This window comes from Aethalodelphis obliquidens, unplaced genomic scaffold (assembly GCF_003676395.1).
Source record: "Aethalodelphis obliquidens isolate GAN/ISIS:26980383/991018 unplaced genomic scaffold, ASM367639v1 scaffold53, whole genome shotgun sequence".
NCBI classification, from domain to species: Eukaryota; Metazoa; Chordata; class Mammalia; order Artiodactyla; family Delphinidae; genus Aethalodelphis; species Aethalodelphis obliquidens.
In genome coordinates, this window is record NW_020837997.1 from 6,976,317 (window position 1) to 6,994,446 (window position 18,130).

General features: G+C 53.7%; 1 protein-coding gene across 17 annotated transcripts in view; it reads right to left on the reverse strand.

The window, feature by feature from the left end:
• Window positions 1–2,197: 2,197 nt before the first annotated feature.
• The window catches only part of SMARCA4 (SWI/SNF related BAF chromatin remodeling complex subunit ATPase 4), an 87,810-nt gene continuing 71,877 nt past the window's right edge, over window positions 2,198–18,130 (reverse strand). For 12 of the 17 annotated variants that reach the window (XM_027085123.1, XM_027085110.1, XM_027085126.1 and 9 more), the window contains 5 exons: window positions 6,570–6,678; window positions 6,202–6,303; window positions 5,166–5,298; window positions 4,836–4,978; window positions 2,198–2,710 (listed from right to left, as the gene is read on the reverse strand). In XM_027085123.1, coding sequence (XP_026940924.1) covers window positions 2,678–2,710; window positions 4,836–4,978; window positions 5,166–5,298; window positions 6,202–6,303; window positions 6,570–6,678 — 520 coding nt within the window. In that variant the 3' untranslated portion in view covers window positions 2,198–2,677. Of the gene's footprint in view, window positions 2,711–4,835; window positions 4,979–5,165; window positions 5,299–6,201; window positions 6,304–6,569; window positions 6,679–14,458; window positions 17,593–18,130 lie in introns of those variants that run through there. The other 5 variants (XM_027085121.1, XM_027085113.1, XM_027085122.1 and 2 more) reach the window with 4 other exon arrangements.

The window sequence follows — 18,130 nt, forward strand, 5'->3', positions numbered from 1 at the left end:
TGTGTGTCTGTGTGTGTGCGTGTGTGCCAGGCTGCACGAGAGACGGAGGGAGCCCCGTCAACCCAGCTGCTCAGCAGGAGGCCATGTGCACATGTTGAGAATATGCAAGAGGGACGGCAGGAGGCAAAGGCAGGTCTGGCTTGCAAACTGCCTGAGCACGGGCCCCTGGCACAGGGCCTCACTGACTCAGGGGTTTGAGCACAACCTCTGTGCCATCACTGGCTGACCCGAAGCTAGGCCGACCCAGGGGTGACTCCAAGAGGGAGTCAGCTTAAAGATAATGAAAAACAATAACTTTCAAACATAAAAACAGCTGCACACAGTGGGGGAGAGAGACCCTACAGAGTCAGCTCAGCAATAACTAAAACAAACAAAACAAAAATGCCACCAGGGGTTTCCCTGGTGGCGCAGTGGTTGAGAGTCCGCCTGCCGATGCAGGGGATTGGGCTTCGTGCCCCGGTCTGGGACGATCCCACATGCCGCAGAGCGGTTGGGCATGTGAGCCATGGCCGCTGAGCCTGCGCGTCCGGAGCCTGTGCTCCGCAACGGGAGATGCCACAAGTGAGAGGCCCGCATACCGCAAAAAAAAAAAAAAAAAGCCACCAGGACAACGCCCTGTGGGGGGGGGGTTGGAATTCAGAGCTGCTATAATCTATTATTTAAAAATGTCCATTTTTGAGTGAATTCCCTGGCCGTCCAGTGGTTAGGACTCTGTGCTTTCACTGCCGAGGGCGTGGGTTTGATCCCTGGTTGGGGAGCTGTGGTCCCACAGGCCAGGCAGAAAGGCCAAAAAAAAAAAAGCAAGACATGCAAAGAAAGAGCAAAGTGCGACCCACCCCGAGGAAAAAAGCAGTCACTAGAAATGTTCTCTCCAGGGGTCCAGATGCTGGACTTCACAGCAGTCAATAAAAATATGTTCAAGGGCTTCCCTGGTGGCGCAGTGGTCGAGAGTCCGCCTGCTGATGCAGGGGACACAGGTTCATGACCCGGTCCGGGAGGATCCCACATGCCGCGGAGCGGCTGGGCCTGTGAGCCATGGCCGCTGAGCCTGCGCGTCCGGAGCCTGTGCTCCGCAACGGGAGAGCCCACAACAGAGAGGCCCACATACCGCAAAAAAAAAAAAATGTTCAAAGAATTAAAGTGAACAGTGTTTGAAGAATTAAAGGCAAATATGATGACAATGACTTGCAAATACAAGATCTTAATGAAGAGACAAAAACTATAGAACCCAAAGTAAGTTCTGGACTTGGGAGCTCTCCCTGATCACCTGGGCTCCCACAATGCCCTGGGATTCCCGTGTCACAGCTCTGACTGCTGTGTGGCACCTGCCGTTTTTTTCCAAAATATATTTATTTATGGCTGCTTTGGGTCTTTGTTGCTGCACGCGGCTTTCTCTAGTTGCGGCGAGCGGGGGCTACTCTTCGTTGTGGTGCACGGGCTTCTCATTGCGGTGGCTTCTCTTGTTGCGGAGCACGGGCTCTAGGCATGCGGGCTTCAGTAGTTGCAGCACGTGGGCTCAGTAGTTGTGGCTTGCAGGCTCTAGAGCACAGGCTCAGTAGCTGTGGTGCATGGGCTTAGCTGCTCCACGGCATGTGGGATCTTCCCGGACCAGGGCTCAAACCTGTGTCCCTGGCATTGGCAGGTGGATTTTTTCTTTTTTTCTTTAAGTGTCTTTTTTTTTTTTAACATCTTTATTGGAGTATAATTGCTTTACATTGTTGTGTTAGTTTCTGCTGTATAACAAAGTGAATCAGCCATACGTATACATAGATACCCATATCCCCTCCCTCTGGCAGGTGGATTCTTAACCACTGCGCCACCAGGGAAGTCCTGCACCTGCCTGTTTATGTGACTGTCTCCCCGACCCCACCTTAGCTGCAGAGGGGAAGGGACTGAGCTGTTTGCTCCCTGCATGACAGGGCAGGCTTGAACACATGATGGAGAATGACAGTGGTAAGGGAGCCAGAGCCCAGGCTTGCAGTCAGATGGTGTGAGGCCTGGGCAAGGTGTTTGCCTTTGCATGGGCTTCAGTGTCCTCCCCTATGAAATGGGACCCCTGGGATCTGGTGATGGGAGGACAGGGGCCCGGATATGGTTAGGCCCCACACGGGGCCCCAGGGCCTCACAGCGCTTGGGGTGGCAGCGGACATTCACCACCACCCCAGGAGCCGGGAATGAGTCCACCAGAAGGCAAGACTTTTGTTGTAGGTTTAATTTATTACTGTTTGACATCCAGTGACACTGACATACCCCCGCCGGGCCTATGGACCCCTGGCCCTGGCGAGTCTGACCTGTCCAATAAAATACAGTACGAGGAGTGGACGGCTACACACATGCATCCACAGCTTAAACTACAGTGATTCCAAACTGCGGCCGAAACAGTACTGCCAGGGAAGGAAAAGAAAAACAGGTGTCGCGTGTTCCCCAATTCATAATTCTTTTTTTTTTTTTTTCTCATTTTAAACAGTTAATGCTGTTACCAACGCTACTGATGCCAGGACAGGGCCAGACACAAACAGTCCTACATCTTCTCTGCTGTATAAATATGGAAGATTTTTGTTTACACAGTTTATCCCAAGTCTGAAACTATATCTGCTGCTACCCGTTACTGCTAAGGGCTACACCATCTCAGATCTGGAACGAGCGGCTCGGGGTTGAGACTCTGGAATGTCGGGACTCAGTCTTCCTCGCTGCCACTTCCTGAGCGGTCCTGGAGGGGGGACAGGAGGAGAAAGCGTGAGTCAGCCCCGCCCTCAGGAGCACCCCGACTGGCACCGACCTCAGCTTTAGATGCACTCAACCACCAATGCAGGCAGCAGAACCGCTCTGCCCTGCAGGGAGCGGGCAGCACTGGCTCCACGAGGCTGGGTGCGGACTGGCCTTTGCCCTCATCCCCTGCTGCCATGGCCACACCGTGACGTCACCGTTCTCCCACAGACTGTCCCCCGTGTCCACATCGGCTCTTCCTCGGGACGTGGGAGGCTTGCTGGGCCTTCCCTGCTCTGTCCCACTGCTGTCTGCCGGTCCCTGTGCCCCTGACTTGCGGCTTTATTTTATTTTTGTGGGCATGCCGCGCAGCTTGCGGGATCTTAGTTCTCTGACCAGGGATGGAACCCGGGCCCACAGCAGTTACAGCGCCAAGTCTTCACCACTGGGCCGACAGGGAATTCCCCTGACCTGTGGCTTTAAAACCACCTTGGCGATTCCTGACCACGTAAAATCTCTGCTCTCCTGTATAAACGTTTTAAACAGCTTGGCAAGGGCCACAGAAGCCCTGCTGGATCCAGACGGGCAGATGGGGAGCTTTACAGCTCAGACCCTCCTCTCCAGAAACAAGGGCCGCCACTCCCGTGTTCACAATGTCATTAACGTCCCCATAAGACCATGGATGTCTACGGTCAGTTTATTCTGAGGCACCTGGGTTTTTTTTTTCCTAATTAATTAATTTATTTTTGGCTGTGTTGGGTCTTCATTGCTGCACACGGGCTTTCTCTGGTCGCAGTGAACAGGGGCTTCTCATCGCAGTGGCTTCTCTTGTGGCGGAGTACAGGCTCTAGGCACGCGGGCTTCAGTAGTTGTGGCTCGTGGGCTCTAGAGCGCAGGCTCAGCACTTGTGACGCATGGGCTTAGTTGCTCTGCGGCACGTGGGATCTTCCCGGACCACGGCTCGAACCCGTGTCCCCTGCATTGGCAGGCGGATTCTTCACCACTGCACCACCAGGGAAGTCCGAAGGCACCTGGTTTTGCTGCTATTGCAAATAGCTATACAAGAAAACTAACGAGGGACTTTCCTGGTGGTCCAGTGGTTAAGACTCCTCATTTCCAGTGCGGGGGGCCCAGGTTCCATCCCTGGTCGGGGAACTAGATCCCACATGCATGCTGCAACCAAGAGTTCGCATGTCACAACTAAGGAGGCTGCGTGCTGCAACTAAGACCTGGTGCAACCAAATAAATAAATATTTTAAAAAAGAAAAAAAGACTAACAACAACAAAATGGTGCTTGTCAGGCTGTTCTGGGAGCCAGGCCCCGTGTAATCGACTTGACCTCCGTGCTTTGTAGAAGTGGAGACAGGCTCAGAAGTGAAGTGAAATGCCCAGGCCCTACAGCAGGGAAGGGCCTGGCATCCGGGCTAGACCCAGAGGGCAAAGCTTATTTAAACCCAGCCAGTGGGTCTGCTCGTGCCCCCACGCCCATGAAAGTGTCCAGGCTTGATGCTCCTGTGGCTCTTCCCTGGTGAGCGAGGGACTGCAGCCTGTGCCAGGGGGACCATCACCGAGGCACCGCTCACAGCCCCGCTCACAGGGTCTGCTGCACAATGTTTTTATGACTGTGGATTATGGGACCTTTTGTTTTTTGCTTGCTTTTTCTTAACCCACTACCATTGTTTAGAAATCCTTCTAGACAGGCCGGAACAGAGCCACAAGCAGAGACCTGGGGTGCAGGGCGTGTGCCCCATGCAGTGAGGACACCATGGCAGTCCTGGCGGCTGGAGGGCCCTGTGCTGTGGGCATGAGGACCTGCTGGCGGCACCTCCGATCTCACCGCCTCCCGCCCCAACACTGCCAGCCCGAGCTCGGCAGCCCTGGTGCCCTGGGTTGGCAGCTCTGCAGGCTGCTGCAGCAGGAACAGGCTGGGATGCCCCGCCTGAAGCCCACCAGCTCCAAGAGCACTGCTTGTAGGGCCGCGTGGGCTTGGACTTGAGTCCCAGGCCATACAAGGCTGAGCCTTGGTCTCCGCATCTGGGGAGCGGGGCTGTTGGCCTTGGACCAGGGGCCAGCACGTGGCACGGCGCAGACGTGCAGCGACCCGCCTGCCCGGGCCCCGCAGGCTTTACCTCGTCCTGCTCCTCCTCACTGTCGTCGTCGCTCACCACCGGCTTGGCCCTGGAGCCACGGCTTGGCCGCCGCCGGCCGCCCTTGAGCCGGTCCTGGGCCTTCTCCTTCCGGCCCAGCTTGATCTTCACTTTGACCGAGCGAGCTGGGGTGGGCACCAGGAGGAAAGAAGATGTGAGCTCGGGAGAGCATGGCACCTTGGAGCCAGGGGCGTCTGGGAGCCGTGCGGGCTTTGGGTCCCCTCAGGTGGGTGTGGCCCCATCCCCGCCTCCCCTCACCCCGGGGATGCGCCCCTCCACCCCCCCCCCCCCCCCCCCCCCGCCCAGACTCACACTCCGACTCCGAGCCTTCCTCCTCGCCCTCCTCTTCCTCCTCACTCTCCTCCCCTTCACTGTCTTCCTCCTTCTCGATTTTCTGCCGCACGCTGGTGAAGACCGACTGGAGGACGATGGAGTCTTCGTAGATCTAGGCGGAAACACACGGGGCTCAGGTGTGGGGCCTGCTGGGGAGCTCCCCGCCCGCTGGGCCCCAGTCCTGGCAGAGGGACAGCTCAATAATCCTTTCTCAGCTGGTGCCCCAGAGAGCACCGGGTTGATGAAGGGGCCCCAGACAAAAGGTCCGGTGTGTTCGTTCAGAAATAACCACACGTTCCTCCCTCCCTTTGAAGAATTGCACCGAGCGCGTTTTTTTTGTTTTTTTTTTTTTTTTGTGGTACGCGGGCCTCTCACTGTTGTGGCCTCTCCCGTTGCGGAGCACAGGCTCCGGACGCTCAGGCTCAGCGGCCATGGCTCACGGGCCCAGCCGCTCTGTGGCATGTGGGATCTTCCCGGACTGGGGCACGAACCCGTGTCCCCTGCATCGGCAGGCGGACTCTCAACCACTGCGCCACCAGGGAGGCCCCCGAGCGCGTTTTTAAAGGCTCTGAGGGGGTCTGCCGTAACATTAGAAACGCGTGCCCCTCGCTGAAGCCAGCATCTCCCCCAAATACATGACTATCAGACCTCTTTTCCGAGAGGCACCCATCCCGACACTTAAGGAAACTGCTAGGCTAATAAGGCTGTGTGTGTACATGAATTTCATCCCAGAATGGGACACAGCACAGGATTCCTTTCAAGAGAGTCCCCGAGGGAATTCAAAACAGATTCCGAGATGTACGCAGACTGTTCCCAGGGTCACCATGGATGGATGGCACCGAGTCTACTTCCTCTTTTTAGTTTGTTTTTATTTTCTGCTATTTTTTCAGTAATACACACACATTGCTTCTGTAATGAGTAAAATAGTCCAAGTTGGAGGGAGTCTTTTTTAAAACCAGTCAATTCACGGGCGGGGGGCTGAGGGGCGTGTCACCCGGGGCTGGGGGCTGCTCACCAGGGAGCCCTCCAGGTTGAAGGTCTGCGCGTTCTGGCACAGCAGCATCACGTCCTTCTCTAGGTCGTTGAGGCTGCGGTACTTGTGGCTGCGGATGCGCTCCTGTGGGCGGGAGAAGCGGCCTTACCTCTGGACCCCCTCGCACCCGGCGTCCCTCTGCCTGACGAGGTCACGGCTGAACCCCCAGGCTCTGTGCAGACGTGGAGGCCCAGCTGTGGGTGCCGGGGGCGGGGGGCGCCCGTCACATCCTCAGGACCCCTACGTCCAACGCCTGGCTCCCTGCTTGGGGGGGCCCGAGGCCCAGGCTCGGAATCCCCCAAACGCCGACGTGGCACGTCCTTCTCCCCGCACACTCGACACGGGGTTACCTTTATCTTCTTGAAGTCCACAGGCTTGCGGATGAGCTCGTAGTACTCAGGCAGCTCCTTGCGGGACGGCAGCTGGATGAACACCTCGCTGAGCTGACGTCCACTACTACTGCAAGGAGGGACACGGCGGCGTCACTCACAGGCCCTGCCTGCCGGGGAGCCCTCACCCCCTGCCCGGCGCCCCCCCACCAGGCCACTCCCCCATTGCTTGAGGACAGAGCCGGTGAGAAATTCAAGGCTGACTTGGGAATTACTTCCCGTACCTGTGCTGTCTTGTGAGTTCTGGAACATTCCTGAGGGGCAGCCATGCAGAGAGGCCCCTGATGCATTTGAATCGAGGCTCTGAACTCACCCAACTTCCTCCCATCTCCCCTCCCCCACCCCAGCCCTGGAGGAAACAGCATCACGTGCCACATGCAGCGAAAGCCTTGGCACTTGAAAGAGGGAGAAGAGCCCTGATTATTTGTTTATGACGCAAAAACCAGTTTGCTCACGTTGGGAGCATCAAGTGCCCGCACCTTCAGAGGCCAGTTTCCCAAGCACACTGTGCACCTCTCACAGGCGGCACTTACGAGCAGCGAACTTCAGAGAATCTGGCCAAAACCCTAGGAGAGATGCCCCCCGGCAAGATGCTAATGGATGACAAAAGCTGTTTTCTAGTCTTTTCCAATGAGGTGCTTGCTTTGCACAAGGGAGCAGAGGAAAGACGTGCCGTGAGTGGCCATGAGATGAGGAACCTGAGCACTGGGCCGCCAGGCTGTGCCACACCCTCGCCCGGCTATGCTGGGGCCAGGAGCTCCGAGGCAACATCCTCCCAGTGCCTGGACGAGGAGGGGGCGAACAGAGAGACATCCACCCTCAGCCTCCCTTCAGCCTCCAGTGTGGCGATGCTGTCTCCTGGCAACGCCAGTTTTAGACCCGCTAAATTAACGCTGCAGCCCACAAACAGGCTTGTATGTGGTGCTAGGGCCACGCGCTCCGGGCTCACCCGTGGCATCCACACAGGTGGCCTGGCCTCGGGGTGTGCGTGGCCCTTCAGGGAGCTCAGGAAGCGGGATTCCAGCGCCATGATATAGAGTGAAATTCCAGAGCAAAACCCTCACAAACCTCTGGGGAAATCGCGTCCCTGAGGAATAAAAGGCCCACCTGGCCCGAGAACTGTTGTCTGGTGCCACGTGCTGAGGGCAGAGGGCCTGGAACTGGTCGTGTGTGAGGGAGGGGCAGGGCGCCAGGGTCACGGGGGACTTTTAAAACCGCCCTCTCTGACGGTGAAGACCTCTTGAAAAGCCACTGCCATAAGATTTTCGTTGCCAAAGTGCTGAGAAGTCATTTTTAATCCTTAGAAGTCCCCTGGAGAGCCCTCACCCCCCAACCAGGGGCTGGTGCGGCCTTCCAGGCTCGCTCACCGGTGCCCCCCTCCTCGGGGCTGCTTGGCTCTCCAGGATGGGCTGCCCGTGACCTCCGATGTCAGCGCCCCTCTCCACCTGCTCAGTCGCCTCAGAATCACCGAAGCGGTTGCTCCCCCAGGGAACCCCGGCTCCCACCCTCACCTCCGCATAAATGTCATCCTCCCGACACCTCGTAATAACACGGATGACTGAGATGACACGTAAAGGCACAAACTTTCAGTGCTTGCTCCCGTGAGCCTCCCCGACCTCCAGCACCTGGCCGAGCTTGGCCTCCTCTTGAATTTGAGGTTACGGGATCCCACAGGGTGAGCCCCCAGGCCTGGCCTCCCCGCTCACCACTGTTGGTGAGACATGCCTCCTGCCTTGTGAGACTTGCTCTGAAGAAGTTTCTGCCAGGCAGAATTGCTGGAACTCCACCTCTGGCTCTGCTCTGCGTCCGGCCGCCTGGCAGCGGTGGGCACGCGAATGAAGGAGCCTGAGAGAATCCTGCTGCTGTCAGCATCGGCCCTGTGACCCCAATTCAGACACAAAGAAAGGAAGCACCCACCATGGCCCTAATGCCTCCAGCCTGGCCTGTCACCTGGTTTTTGGTAACACTAGCAGTGGTGGCTGCTGTTACATATGACAGTGACGTTATTTTCCAGCCTCTAGATGTCAGTTCCCACAGCAGGGATTTTCTTCTACCTCGTTCACTGCCCTGTCCCCATCACATCGGGACACGAGACACAGAGGGGCTCAGAGTGACTAGGGCCTCGCCTGGAGCTCCAATTCCTCCCACATCTAGCCCAGAGGTCATTTCTTACTGAACGAGGTTTGTGACCATGCGGTGGGGGGGGCCTTATCTAGTTTTCTAAGCCCTTCTCCTTAGAGCCCGAAGAGCCCTGGTTGGGACCCTTATTATTTAACCTGCCCAGATGGTCTCCTCCCTATGGGAACGTGCCCTCCCCCACACCAACTCAGGGTTCTGGTGGGGCTGCCCGTCACTGAGTCCCCACCTCTCCCCCCAAGACTATGGCGCGACCAAGCACAGCTCCTCAGCCGTTGGGTCTCAGTGACTGGTCCAGGCAAGAGCCTGGGACGCAGCCAGCCAATAAGAGCCCTTCCCTGGGCCTTTTTGCCAGGAGCTGGGGAAGCAGAGGTCTTTTTTCTTGGTGTGTGAGGCCTTGAGGACGGTGCCCAGAGCTGTGTTTCACCACAGGGGTAAGGGGAGAGGTGGCAGGTGGCTCTGGGTCCTGAAAGCTAGACTTCACTAACTCCTCCATGACCTCCAAGCCAAAGGAACCCCTGTTCTGCTTGCGGGGCTTACACCTGAGTTCCTGATACATAGAGCCCCAAAGTCTAAATGGACACATCCTTTGATGTGTCCTTGAAACAAAAAGATAACATGTGAAGGAGAAACAAAGAATCAGACGAGACAAAAAGCAAAACAAACAAAAAAACAGACCCAAACCCCCGAACAGGACAGAACCACAGACTCTCAGCATTTAAGAGGTCATCCGTCGATATCCCATTCGAACAGATGGAGAAACCAGAGAGGTTATGAGAGCTGGCCCAGACACAGAAAATTGGTGGCAGGCAGGACCTGAGCACAGGTGCCCTAGGCTAAGTCAGGGGTCTCTCTCATCCTTTCCCATATACTGTTCTAGAATCTTTTTGTTGTTGTTGTCGTCCTTTTTTTTGGGGGGGCCGCACTGTGTGGTTTGCGGGATCTTAGTTCCCCAACCAGGGATCGAACCCGGGCCCTCGGCAGTGAGAGCGTGGAGCCCTAATCACTGGACCGCCAGGGAATTCCCCCCATGTACTGTTCTAAATCAAGGGTCAGCAAACTTCGTCTATGAACAGTGAGTATAAATGTTATAGGCTGGGCTTCCCTGGTGGCGCAGTGGTTGAGAGTCCGCCTGCCGATGCAGGGGACACGGGTTCGTGCCCCGATCCGAGAAGATCCCACATGCTGCGGAGCGGCTGGGCCCGTGAACCGCGGCTGCTGAGCCTGCGCGTCCAGAGCCTGTGCTCCACAATGGGAGAGGCCACAACAGTGAGAGGCCCACGTACCGCAAAAAAAAAAAAAAAAAAAAAAGTTATAGGCTTTGTGGGCTATACCACCTCTGTTACAACTACTCAACTCTACCATCGTTGCACCAAAGTGGCCACAGAGAACATGTAGGCCAACAGAGTTTGGCTGTATTCCTCATTTATAAGAAACAAAATTTGATTTTCATATAATTTCACATCATGAAACAGTATTCTTTTGATTCTCTGAAACTCACCTAAAAAAAATTCTTAATTCACAGACTATACACATACAAGTCGTGGGCCATATCTATATTTTTGCTAGTTTGCAAATTTGGTTTGTTGACCCCTGGTATGAATCCTGAAAATAACAGAAAGAATGTCTGTATTGGGGATGATAACATACTGCTTGATGCCTTCCATTCCTCACCCTTTGACCAGGGCAGACATTGCAAATGGATCAGAGCACTATCTCTTGAGCCCTGATAGCCTCAGGCAGGCAGAAGCAATCAACTGAAGATAGTACTCAAGACAGATCCTAGTTGCCTCCTCCCCAGTCCCTCAGCCCCCCTCTCCTTCCTAGAGTGCAGTTCAGACCCTCTTCCCATGACACCTCTTGATAACATCTTCTCACCCTGGGACTATTTTCTCTTTTGACTCTTAGTGAACTGAGCCAGCAAGGGTCCTGGATATGAGGTCACGATTTTAAAAATTGACTTAGCAGCAGAACATTTATCTGAAACAGAATCTCAGATTATGTGTATGTACACCATTCATGAAATTTGAAAATGATACAATGAAACACATTAAAGAGGTATTAGTACAAAATTACTTTCCAGGTTCAATTTTTTGACCCATTACAAAGTCAAGGATATCTGGAGAATTAGGAAAGTGAGAAGTCTGGGGCAGATCCACTTACAAATATTTACTAAGAGCCTCCACCTGCCAGGCATCCACCCTTAAAAGATCAATCTCAGTGTCAGATTTATGGCTGTGTGGTACAGAAAAACTCCTGACTCATGCACGAGTGAAAGGAAATGATATTCACCAAGGAACCTGCCAACAAGGAAGGTCTGTAGGCTGCCTGCCCTGCACTCTTAGCACACTCTTCCAACAAAGAGGGAGGGTGGGGAAGCTTTACTGCAGGGTCCACATGCTGAGGGCTGGACTGGCTGTAGGTCACAAAGCTGATTAAGAATCTCATGAGCCAAAATTTCTAATGAACTGATTATTTTACAGAAGCCAATGACACACCTGGGGGCTCATGTTTCTTAATACAGTTCAATGATGAAATCCAAATCTCATTTTAAAGAAAACCTGACCACCCCACCCCCACCCCCGCTAAGCTGGATTTGAAACCACTTAGTGTGAAACCCTCATTCTGGAGAAGAGGGTCACACGGCAAGCAGCAGAAGCCGGATCATAATCCAGCCTGGCTCTCAGGGGTGGCATCTACTCCAAGTGTACGTTCCAGCTTCCCCAGGCTGACCTGAACGCCACGAGAGCCAGTGCTGTGCTCTGCCGTGGCAGCTGCTCAGGGACGTTAGCTGCGGGTGACGAGCACCGTTCATGGCACTTCACAGAACATTTCTCAGGACCAGGGAGAAGATGAAAATGAGAGGCACAGCAAGCCCAGGAGCTGTGGCCAGGGGTGGGCGGAGCTGGTCATGTGAGTGCAGGGAGGCCCAAGGCCACTCTGCAGGGCTGAGTGACCTCGGTCTTGAGGAGCGTGCTTCCTGTTTGGAGCCCCCACGTTACCATCCGCTCTGAGCACCGAGCGGCGCCAAGGCAGAGTAGGCCTCAAGCTCCTTCTCAGGTGGCAGGGTCTGCAGGATGGCCACCCTGGGAGCTACGGGTGCTGGGGATCCCTGGACTGCCGGGACCAAGGGGCTGCGGTGTGTCTGGGGGTCGGCGGGTGGGGAAACCGTGCTGCCACCGTCCGGGACCCACAGACCCACTTCCACACCTCTCTGGAGGCCCCCGCAGACACTCTCTCTTCCCTCCTCCTAAATTTTAATCTTAGTTAAATTACATTTTTAATTTAGTTTCTGAGTTTCACCTCAGAAGTTTGACACTTCTCTATCTGCCTTTCAATCCTTTTATCTAGCTGTCTCCTGGCTTCCTTTTAAATTTTACCTGTGTTTTGGTAATTTCTCATTTATTTGACCTTGACTTTGGACCTTTTTATTCATCCTTTCCCCCTCATTTGTTTTCCCCGATTGTCTGGAATTTTCCATTTTACACCTCCTGCCTTACCTGTTTATCCTATTCTACTGATATTTTCACGAATGTTCCTCTACTGCTTCCTGAGTACAGAAGAAGCACATGCCTGCTGAAATGCACTGAGCACTTCACAGGGTCTCACAGGGGATTCCGAGGTGGGCAGAGGGACGGGAGGGGCAGGCTGCCACCTGCTCACCCAAATCTACTTGTTTCTGGAGTCCAGGTATCTATCTGTACCTGTCCTATTTTAAGCTTTTATGTAATTCTACTTTTAAGACCCTTAAAATTAGAACCCTGTTTTTCGTTGTTGTTTTGGCGTGCTCTGTCTCCACCATGGCGATTAGCAGCAGGGAGTGAAGCAGGGGGATGGAATCGGCTTGACTAACTGGGCAGGTGGGGCTTCTTCCCGCAAATTCCGTGGCAGGCTCAGAACCTCAGCACGGCTCAGCGAGGCCACCTGGGCTAAGCCTCCCGTGGCTTTGAGCCCCACTCGGCTAGCAGCCTGGCCTGTGCCCACGCTCAGGCGGGCCCGGGGATTAATAATGGGGATCAGCACTGTTCTCAAGACATCTCACCTCGGCGCCTCTCACGCCAGGCTCTGGACTCGGGGCTGAGCAGACAGCGCTGACCCCACAGGCGGAGGGCCGCCTCTTGCCCTGCAGTGCCCATTCCAAGCTTGGGCTCCCGATGAAGGGCCAGCGCACCCTTCCAAAGGCCGAGGCAGGAGAAGCCTGAGGCCTCCCTGCCCCGTCAGGAAAGGGCTCCCAGACCCGCCCACCCTCCACCCTCTCCCTTCTCCCCAGAGGCCTGTTCTGAAGGGCCTGCAGCCAACCGGGGTGCCCTCTCCTAGAGAATGTTTCTGCCTGACAACCTGCCCTGGAGCCTGTTACACTGCCCCGGTTTTTCTTGCCAATCAAAGCACAACCTTGCAACTGAAGAGCCACCTGCTTTTTGATTCTAATCAAGGTGATGATGCAGGGCTCCTGCAAGGGCAGAGGGCAAGTGCTGATGGGGTTGGGGCAGTGGCCACCAGGCCTGGCTGAAGCTGCCACCGTGGATGTGGTGGGGCCCTTCGTCACCCACAGTGGATCTGGCATTGATCCCAGGTCTCTGTGACACTCAAACCCTATGGTCCTTACAGGGCTGCTGCCTCCTGGTAAGAGGACAGGAGAAGGGGACCCAGAGGGTCCACCTAGTGGGGCTTAGCCCTGGGAGGCTTAGCCTGGGCGGCCTGTACACAACACCAACTTTCTGAACCATCTGGAAATAACTTATGAGTATCTCCTAAAAACAAAGATGTTCTCTTCCACGACCCAGGCTCGATGATCAAATTCAGGCAGCTTGGTGCCGATGGGCCTCCACTGTCCAACGCACAGTCTTTACAGCAGTGACAACTCTGCCCTGTAGCAGTTAACGGTCAAGCTCTACACATCAGCCAGCAGGGCACACAGAAGGGGCTCTGTGGGGTCCTCTGGAGCCTGCCCCCTGAGGTGGCGCCTTCCAGAAGATGCACTTCTCTGAAGCCATCCTAAAGGCACCACGGGATGCGCCCTGGAGCACACACCTGCTGACTGGCACTTGGAGACGGTGCCTAAATGCCTCGGCCACCAGCTGCTGAATCCCTCCGAAGGACCAGGGAAGAAGACAGCCACCGGCAGCACACGCAGCTCCGCGACAAATCCCAACCTGACCCTGCAGCCTAACTTATTGGCGCGCTTAGATATTTTAAAGTGAAAATCCCTACTTCCAGCTTAATTCCTTAATTCTGGTTTCACTTCTGGCTGTTAACCCGAGGGTTCCTCTGTGCAGTTGCGAGATTTCCAACCACCAAGGAGGAGGCACCCTGCGAGGCCCTGCGTGCGGGATTGGCCTCCGGGCCCCTGCATGCGCAGTTCCTTGGCCTGTGATGCTCCTTCCCTCCTCTTCCCTGGTGGGCCCCTGCTTTTCCTCAGGCTCTGCTTATGTGGCACTCCTCCCGGAGGCCATGCTGGACCCCAAGGTTGCCTGTGCCAGCCCTCAGTTGCGTTAAACTGCAGACTCTTCCAGCGTTTTCCCACTGTGACCCCACGGAAGGACATGTATTTTCACCACCACCCAGCAGAGGGTCGCAGCTGCGAAGGCTAGAGACCTCACAACTCGAGGGAGGGCCGCTCACAGGGTGCACTGGGGCCTCGGGAGGGGTGGGCCTGGCAGCCCTGAATCTGAACACACATGAAAGACGCAAAAGCTTCCAAATCAGGACATTACCTGCGTGCAGGTCAGGATGTACATGCAAAGGTTCTATCAAACACGACGGCACTGGTATTTTAACACCACTGGGGCGGGGGGTGGGGGGGTAGGGATCTTGAAATCAACACTCAGTAGCAACATTTGGAGTGGTGCAAATTGGGGGCGGGGCGGCCCTGCTCAGACTCAGCAGCAGAGGCATGGCCGAGCCGCTTCTCTCTGGAGTCACTGCTTTGAGGTGCAACCCCACTCCCACCACGGTCACTGGGGGCAGGAAGAGCAGCGCCATGGCCCCTGCTCAGCAAGGCAGGCTCCCCACTCTGAATCCAAACGCTGGCGATGTCCTGTAATCATTCTTTGGTGTCCAGGAAGAACCAAGCTGTAACAATAAGTTCTCTCCTCAGGATCCACATTTAACTCAAGTACAGAGTTTAGCTAATCACAGGGTTCTAGAAAGCAAATGTGATTTTTAAATCCAAAGTTTCATTTTCTCTTCTGGAAAGGAGCAATCGGAAGTCTGAGACAAGAAAGTGCACGTCAAGCTACCTCTGGTTTTGTTCCAATCCTGTTCTCCTTGGCGTGGTGGCCAGTCCCTCAGAACCTTCCAGGTACGTGACAGCTGTGTCATAAAGAATTTAACCTGGCCCAAAGAAAGGTCTGGCCTTTGCCCTTGGCTCCTGGGAGGCCATGTCTCTGTCCTTGAATGTCCCGCCTGGTGGGGTACCTTTGTTTAGCTGGGGGCCTCTGGCACAGTCTAAGTGTGATTCCAGGCAGGGGCGTCGGGTCAAGCAGCATCGGTTCAACCACAGAGGGACTGGAGACTGGGCAGCCACGTGGGAGGTCGGCCGGGTATACTGACCAAGTTCAAGGCTAGACACCAAGGCTTCCCAGACTGGCAATGCTCTGTGTGCATCTTCTCGTAATGTTGCCAGGAAAGTCACTGTGGCCGGCGATTCCACGGGGAGGACGCTGCTCCCTGCGCCTCTCCCCTCGGCTGGTTTTAATCTGTGTCCTTTCGCTGTAATAAACCATAACTGTGAGTACACCAGCTTTCAGAGAGTGCTGAGAGTCCTTCTAGGGAAATTATCGAGACTGAGGGTGGTCTTGGGGACCCTGAACTCTGCAGTTGTTGTCAGAAGACAGGGTGGTCTATAGACTGTGCCTAACCCTACAGCTGCATGAACCATATTGTAGTTTTCCCCATGGTTTCAAATTCTTATGTTTTGATAAGAACGTCAAAAATGTCCATTAAGTAGGTCAAGTTTGTACCCAAACATCATCTCTGAAAGCATCTTCCATGAAGTAACGTTTCAACCAGGATGACGTGACTATTTTCCTGAGTTTATGTGCCTTGTTTGATCTCTTCCTGTGTGGCCACCAGCAAACCAGCGAGTGGAAGGCCCTGCTCCAACTGAGAACCAAATGTTTCTCAAAGCCAGCGTGTAGGAGGCTTCCTGGAATGGTCATATTCTCCGTCCCACTTGTAACTCCTCTGCAGTTCTCCCCAGTCTAATGTCGAACTCCCCGTCCAGTGGGGCCATTGTTCCAGGAGGACGTGAGGTTAAGCATACGCCATGCTTCAAGCCCTCCCCGGAGGCACCACCACGTGGGTCTGACAGACCTGGGAGCTCAGCTCTGTGACTGCAGTGTCAGGGCTCTCATCAGGCTGGATCTCAGAATCCCTACCAGGATCTTGGTGTCCTGACATAGGCCAGTCTTGACAAGATGTCACTGAACCCTAAAAGCTAGTTTTAATTCATTGCCCGATTTATCACCCAATCTTGCATGGGCCTGGGAGAACAGCTATTTGCAGCAGCCAGGGGAGCCAGCTTCTCTTCTGTCACGTGATCTTCAGCTAAGCACAGTGCCTTTTCTCTAAGTCATAGGATGACTAAGAAAGTGGACTGACACTTGACATATTTTTAGTTTGAAAATATCCAAGGCCTTATCGAGTGCAGGGTGCCGATTTCAAGTGTCTACTATTTTTAAACCGAGGTGTAACCTACTACAGGAAAGTCCGCACATCTTTATCTTAGGTGTACAGCCTGGCGAAGGTTTTCATGTGCAGACCAAGACCCCAACGTCCCAGAAGGCTCCCTGGCGTCCCGTCCCTGTCAATTCCAACTTGAGGTAACCACTGATCCATGCTCATCACCGTCGGTCAGCTTAACTTCCTATAACTGGAAGCATACAATACGTACTTTTCTGTGTCTGGCTTCTCTCACTCAACAGAGTGTAAGATTCTCCCAGGGAGTGGTAGCTTGTCTGTTCTCGTGGCTGTTAGAATTCTGTTCTTCGACTAGGCCGCTCTGGACGTGTTCTCCTGTGGGTGGACACTGGGCTGTTTCCTTTAGGGGAGTCGTGATCAAAGCTGCTATGGATGCACCTGTACATGTCTTCTGGTGGATGTATGCATTCAGGACTAGGACGGGAGTGGCTGGGTCAGAAGCTTCATCTGTGTGTCGAGCTTCAGAAGATACTGCCCAGAGCCACATGCTCCCATGAGCAGGGTGTGAGGTGCTACTGCTCCACGTCCTTGGTGGTACTAAAAGGAACTTTAACACTTCTGGTGTGTGTGAGGAGGCACCTCACGCTCATTTTATTGTGCACTTCCTTCTTGTTATGACGTCGATGTGGCGATCCCGAGCACCTTTTCACACGTTGATTGGTCACTGGGGTATCTTCTTCTGGGAGGTGTCTGTTCATGCCTTTTGCCCATTTTAAAATTGAATTTTCTTTTCCTAGTCTGTGGCAATTTTCACCATCTTCATGAGGGTGTCCTTCGATGAACAAATGTTCTTAATTTGAGTGAAGTCTAACTTGTGAGTCTTTTATGGCCAGTGGCGTTTCTGTCCTACTGAAGAAGTCTATGCCTCCTTTAAAGACATGAAAATTTTTTCCCATGTTGTACCTTTCACATTTATGGGTTTTTAAAAAAAGATTTATTGAAATATAGTTGATTTACATCACGTTTATGTCTGTAATCCATTTCAAATTAATATATGTGTATGGCGTGAGGAGGGGTCAATATTCGTCTTCTCCGTATGGATGGATATCCCAGTGATCAGCATGACTTTTTGGAAAGTCCATCCTTCCCCACTGACCTTCAAGGGTCTTCTTCATTTTGACAATGTTAAGGTTCCCTTGCAAGAATACTATTAGGAAGAAAACATCAGGGTCTATTATTTTCATTGGATTTTTGCACATTCCATATTACAAATAATTGTTGGTCTACTTTTTTCTTTGTGGAATTGGCCTCAAAGGTGAAGTTTGCAAATGAGTTCAATATTTTGTTCTCAATACTGACACAAGGAACTTCCCTTGTGGCGCAATGGTTAAGAATCCGCCTGCCAATGCAGGGGACACGGGTTTGAGCGCTGGTCGGGGAAGATCCCACATGCCGTGGAGCGACTAAGCCCATGTGCCACAACTACTGAGCCTGTGCTCTAGAGCCTGCGAGCCACAACTACTGAAGCCCGTGTGCAGCCAAAAATAAAATTAATTAATTTAAAAAACCCCAATATACACCTAAAAAAACCCAAAAAAACACTGACACAAAATGTAACATTTTTAGGCCTAGCAGTTGAACTTAAATATGCCTCTTTTCCACTTCATCATTTGTTTCTCTTCCAATAATAAAGAATTCTTTTTAAAGAGCAATTTGTATCCTTTTTTGGGTACTATAACCATCAC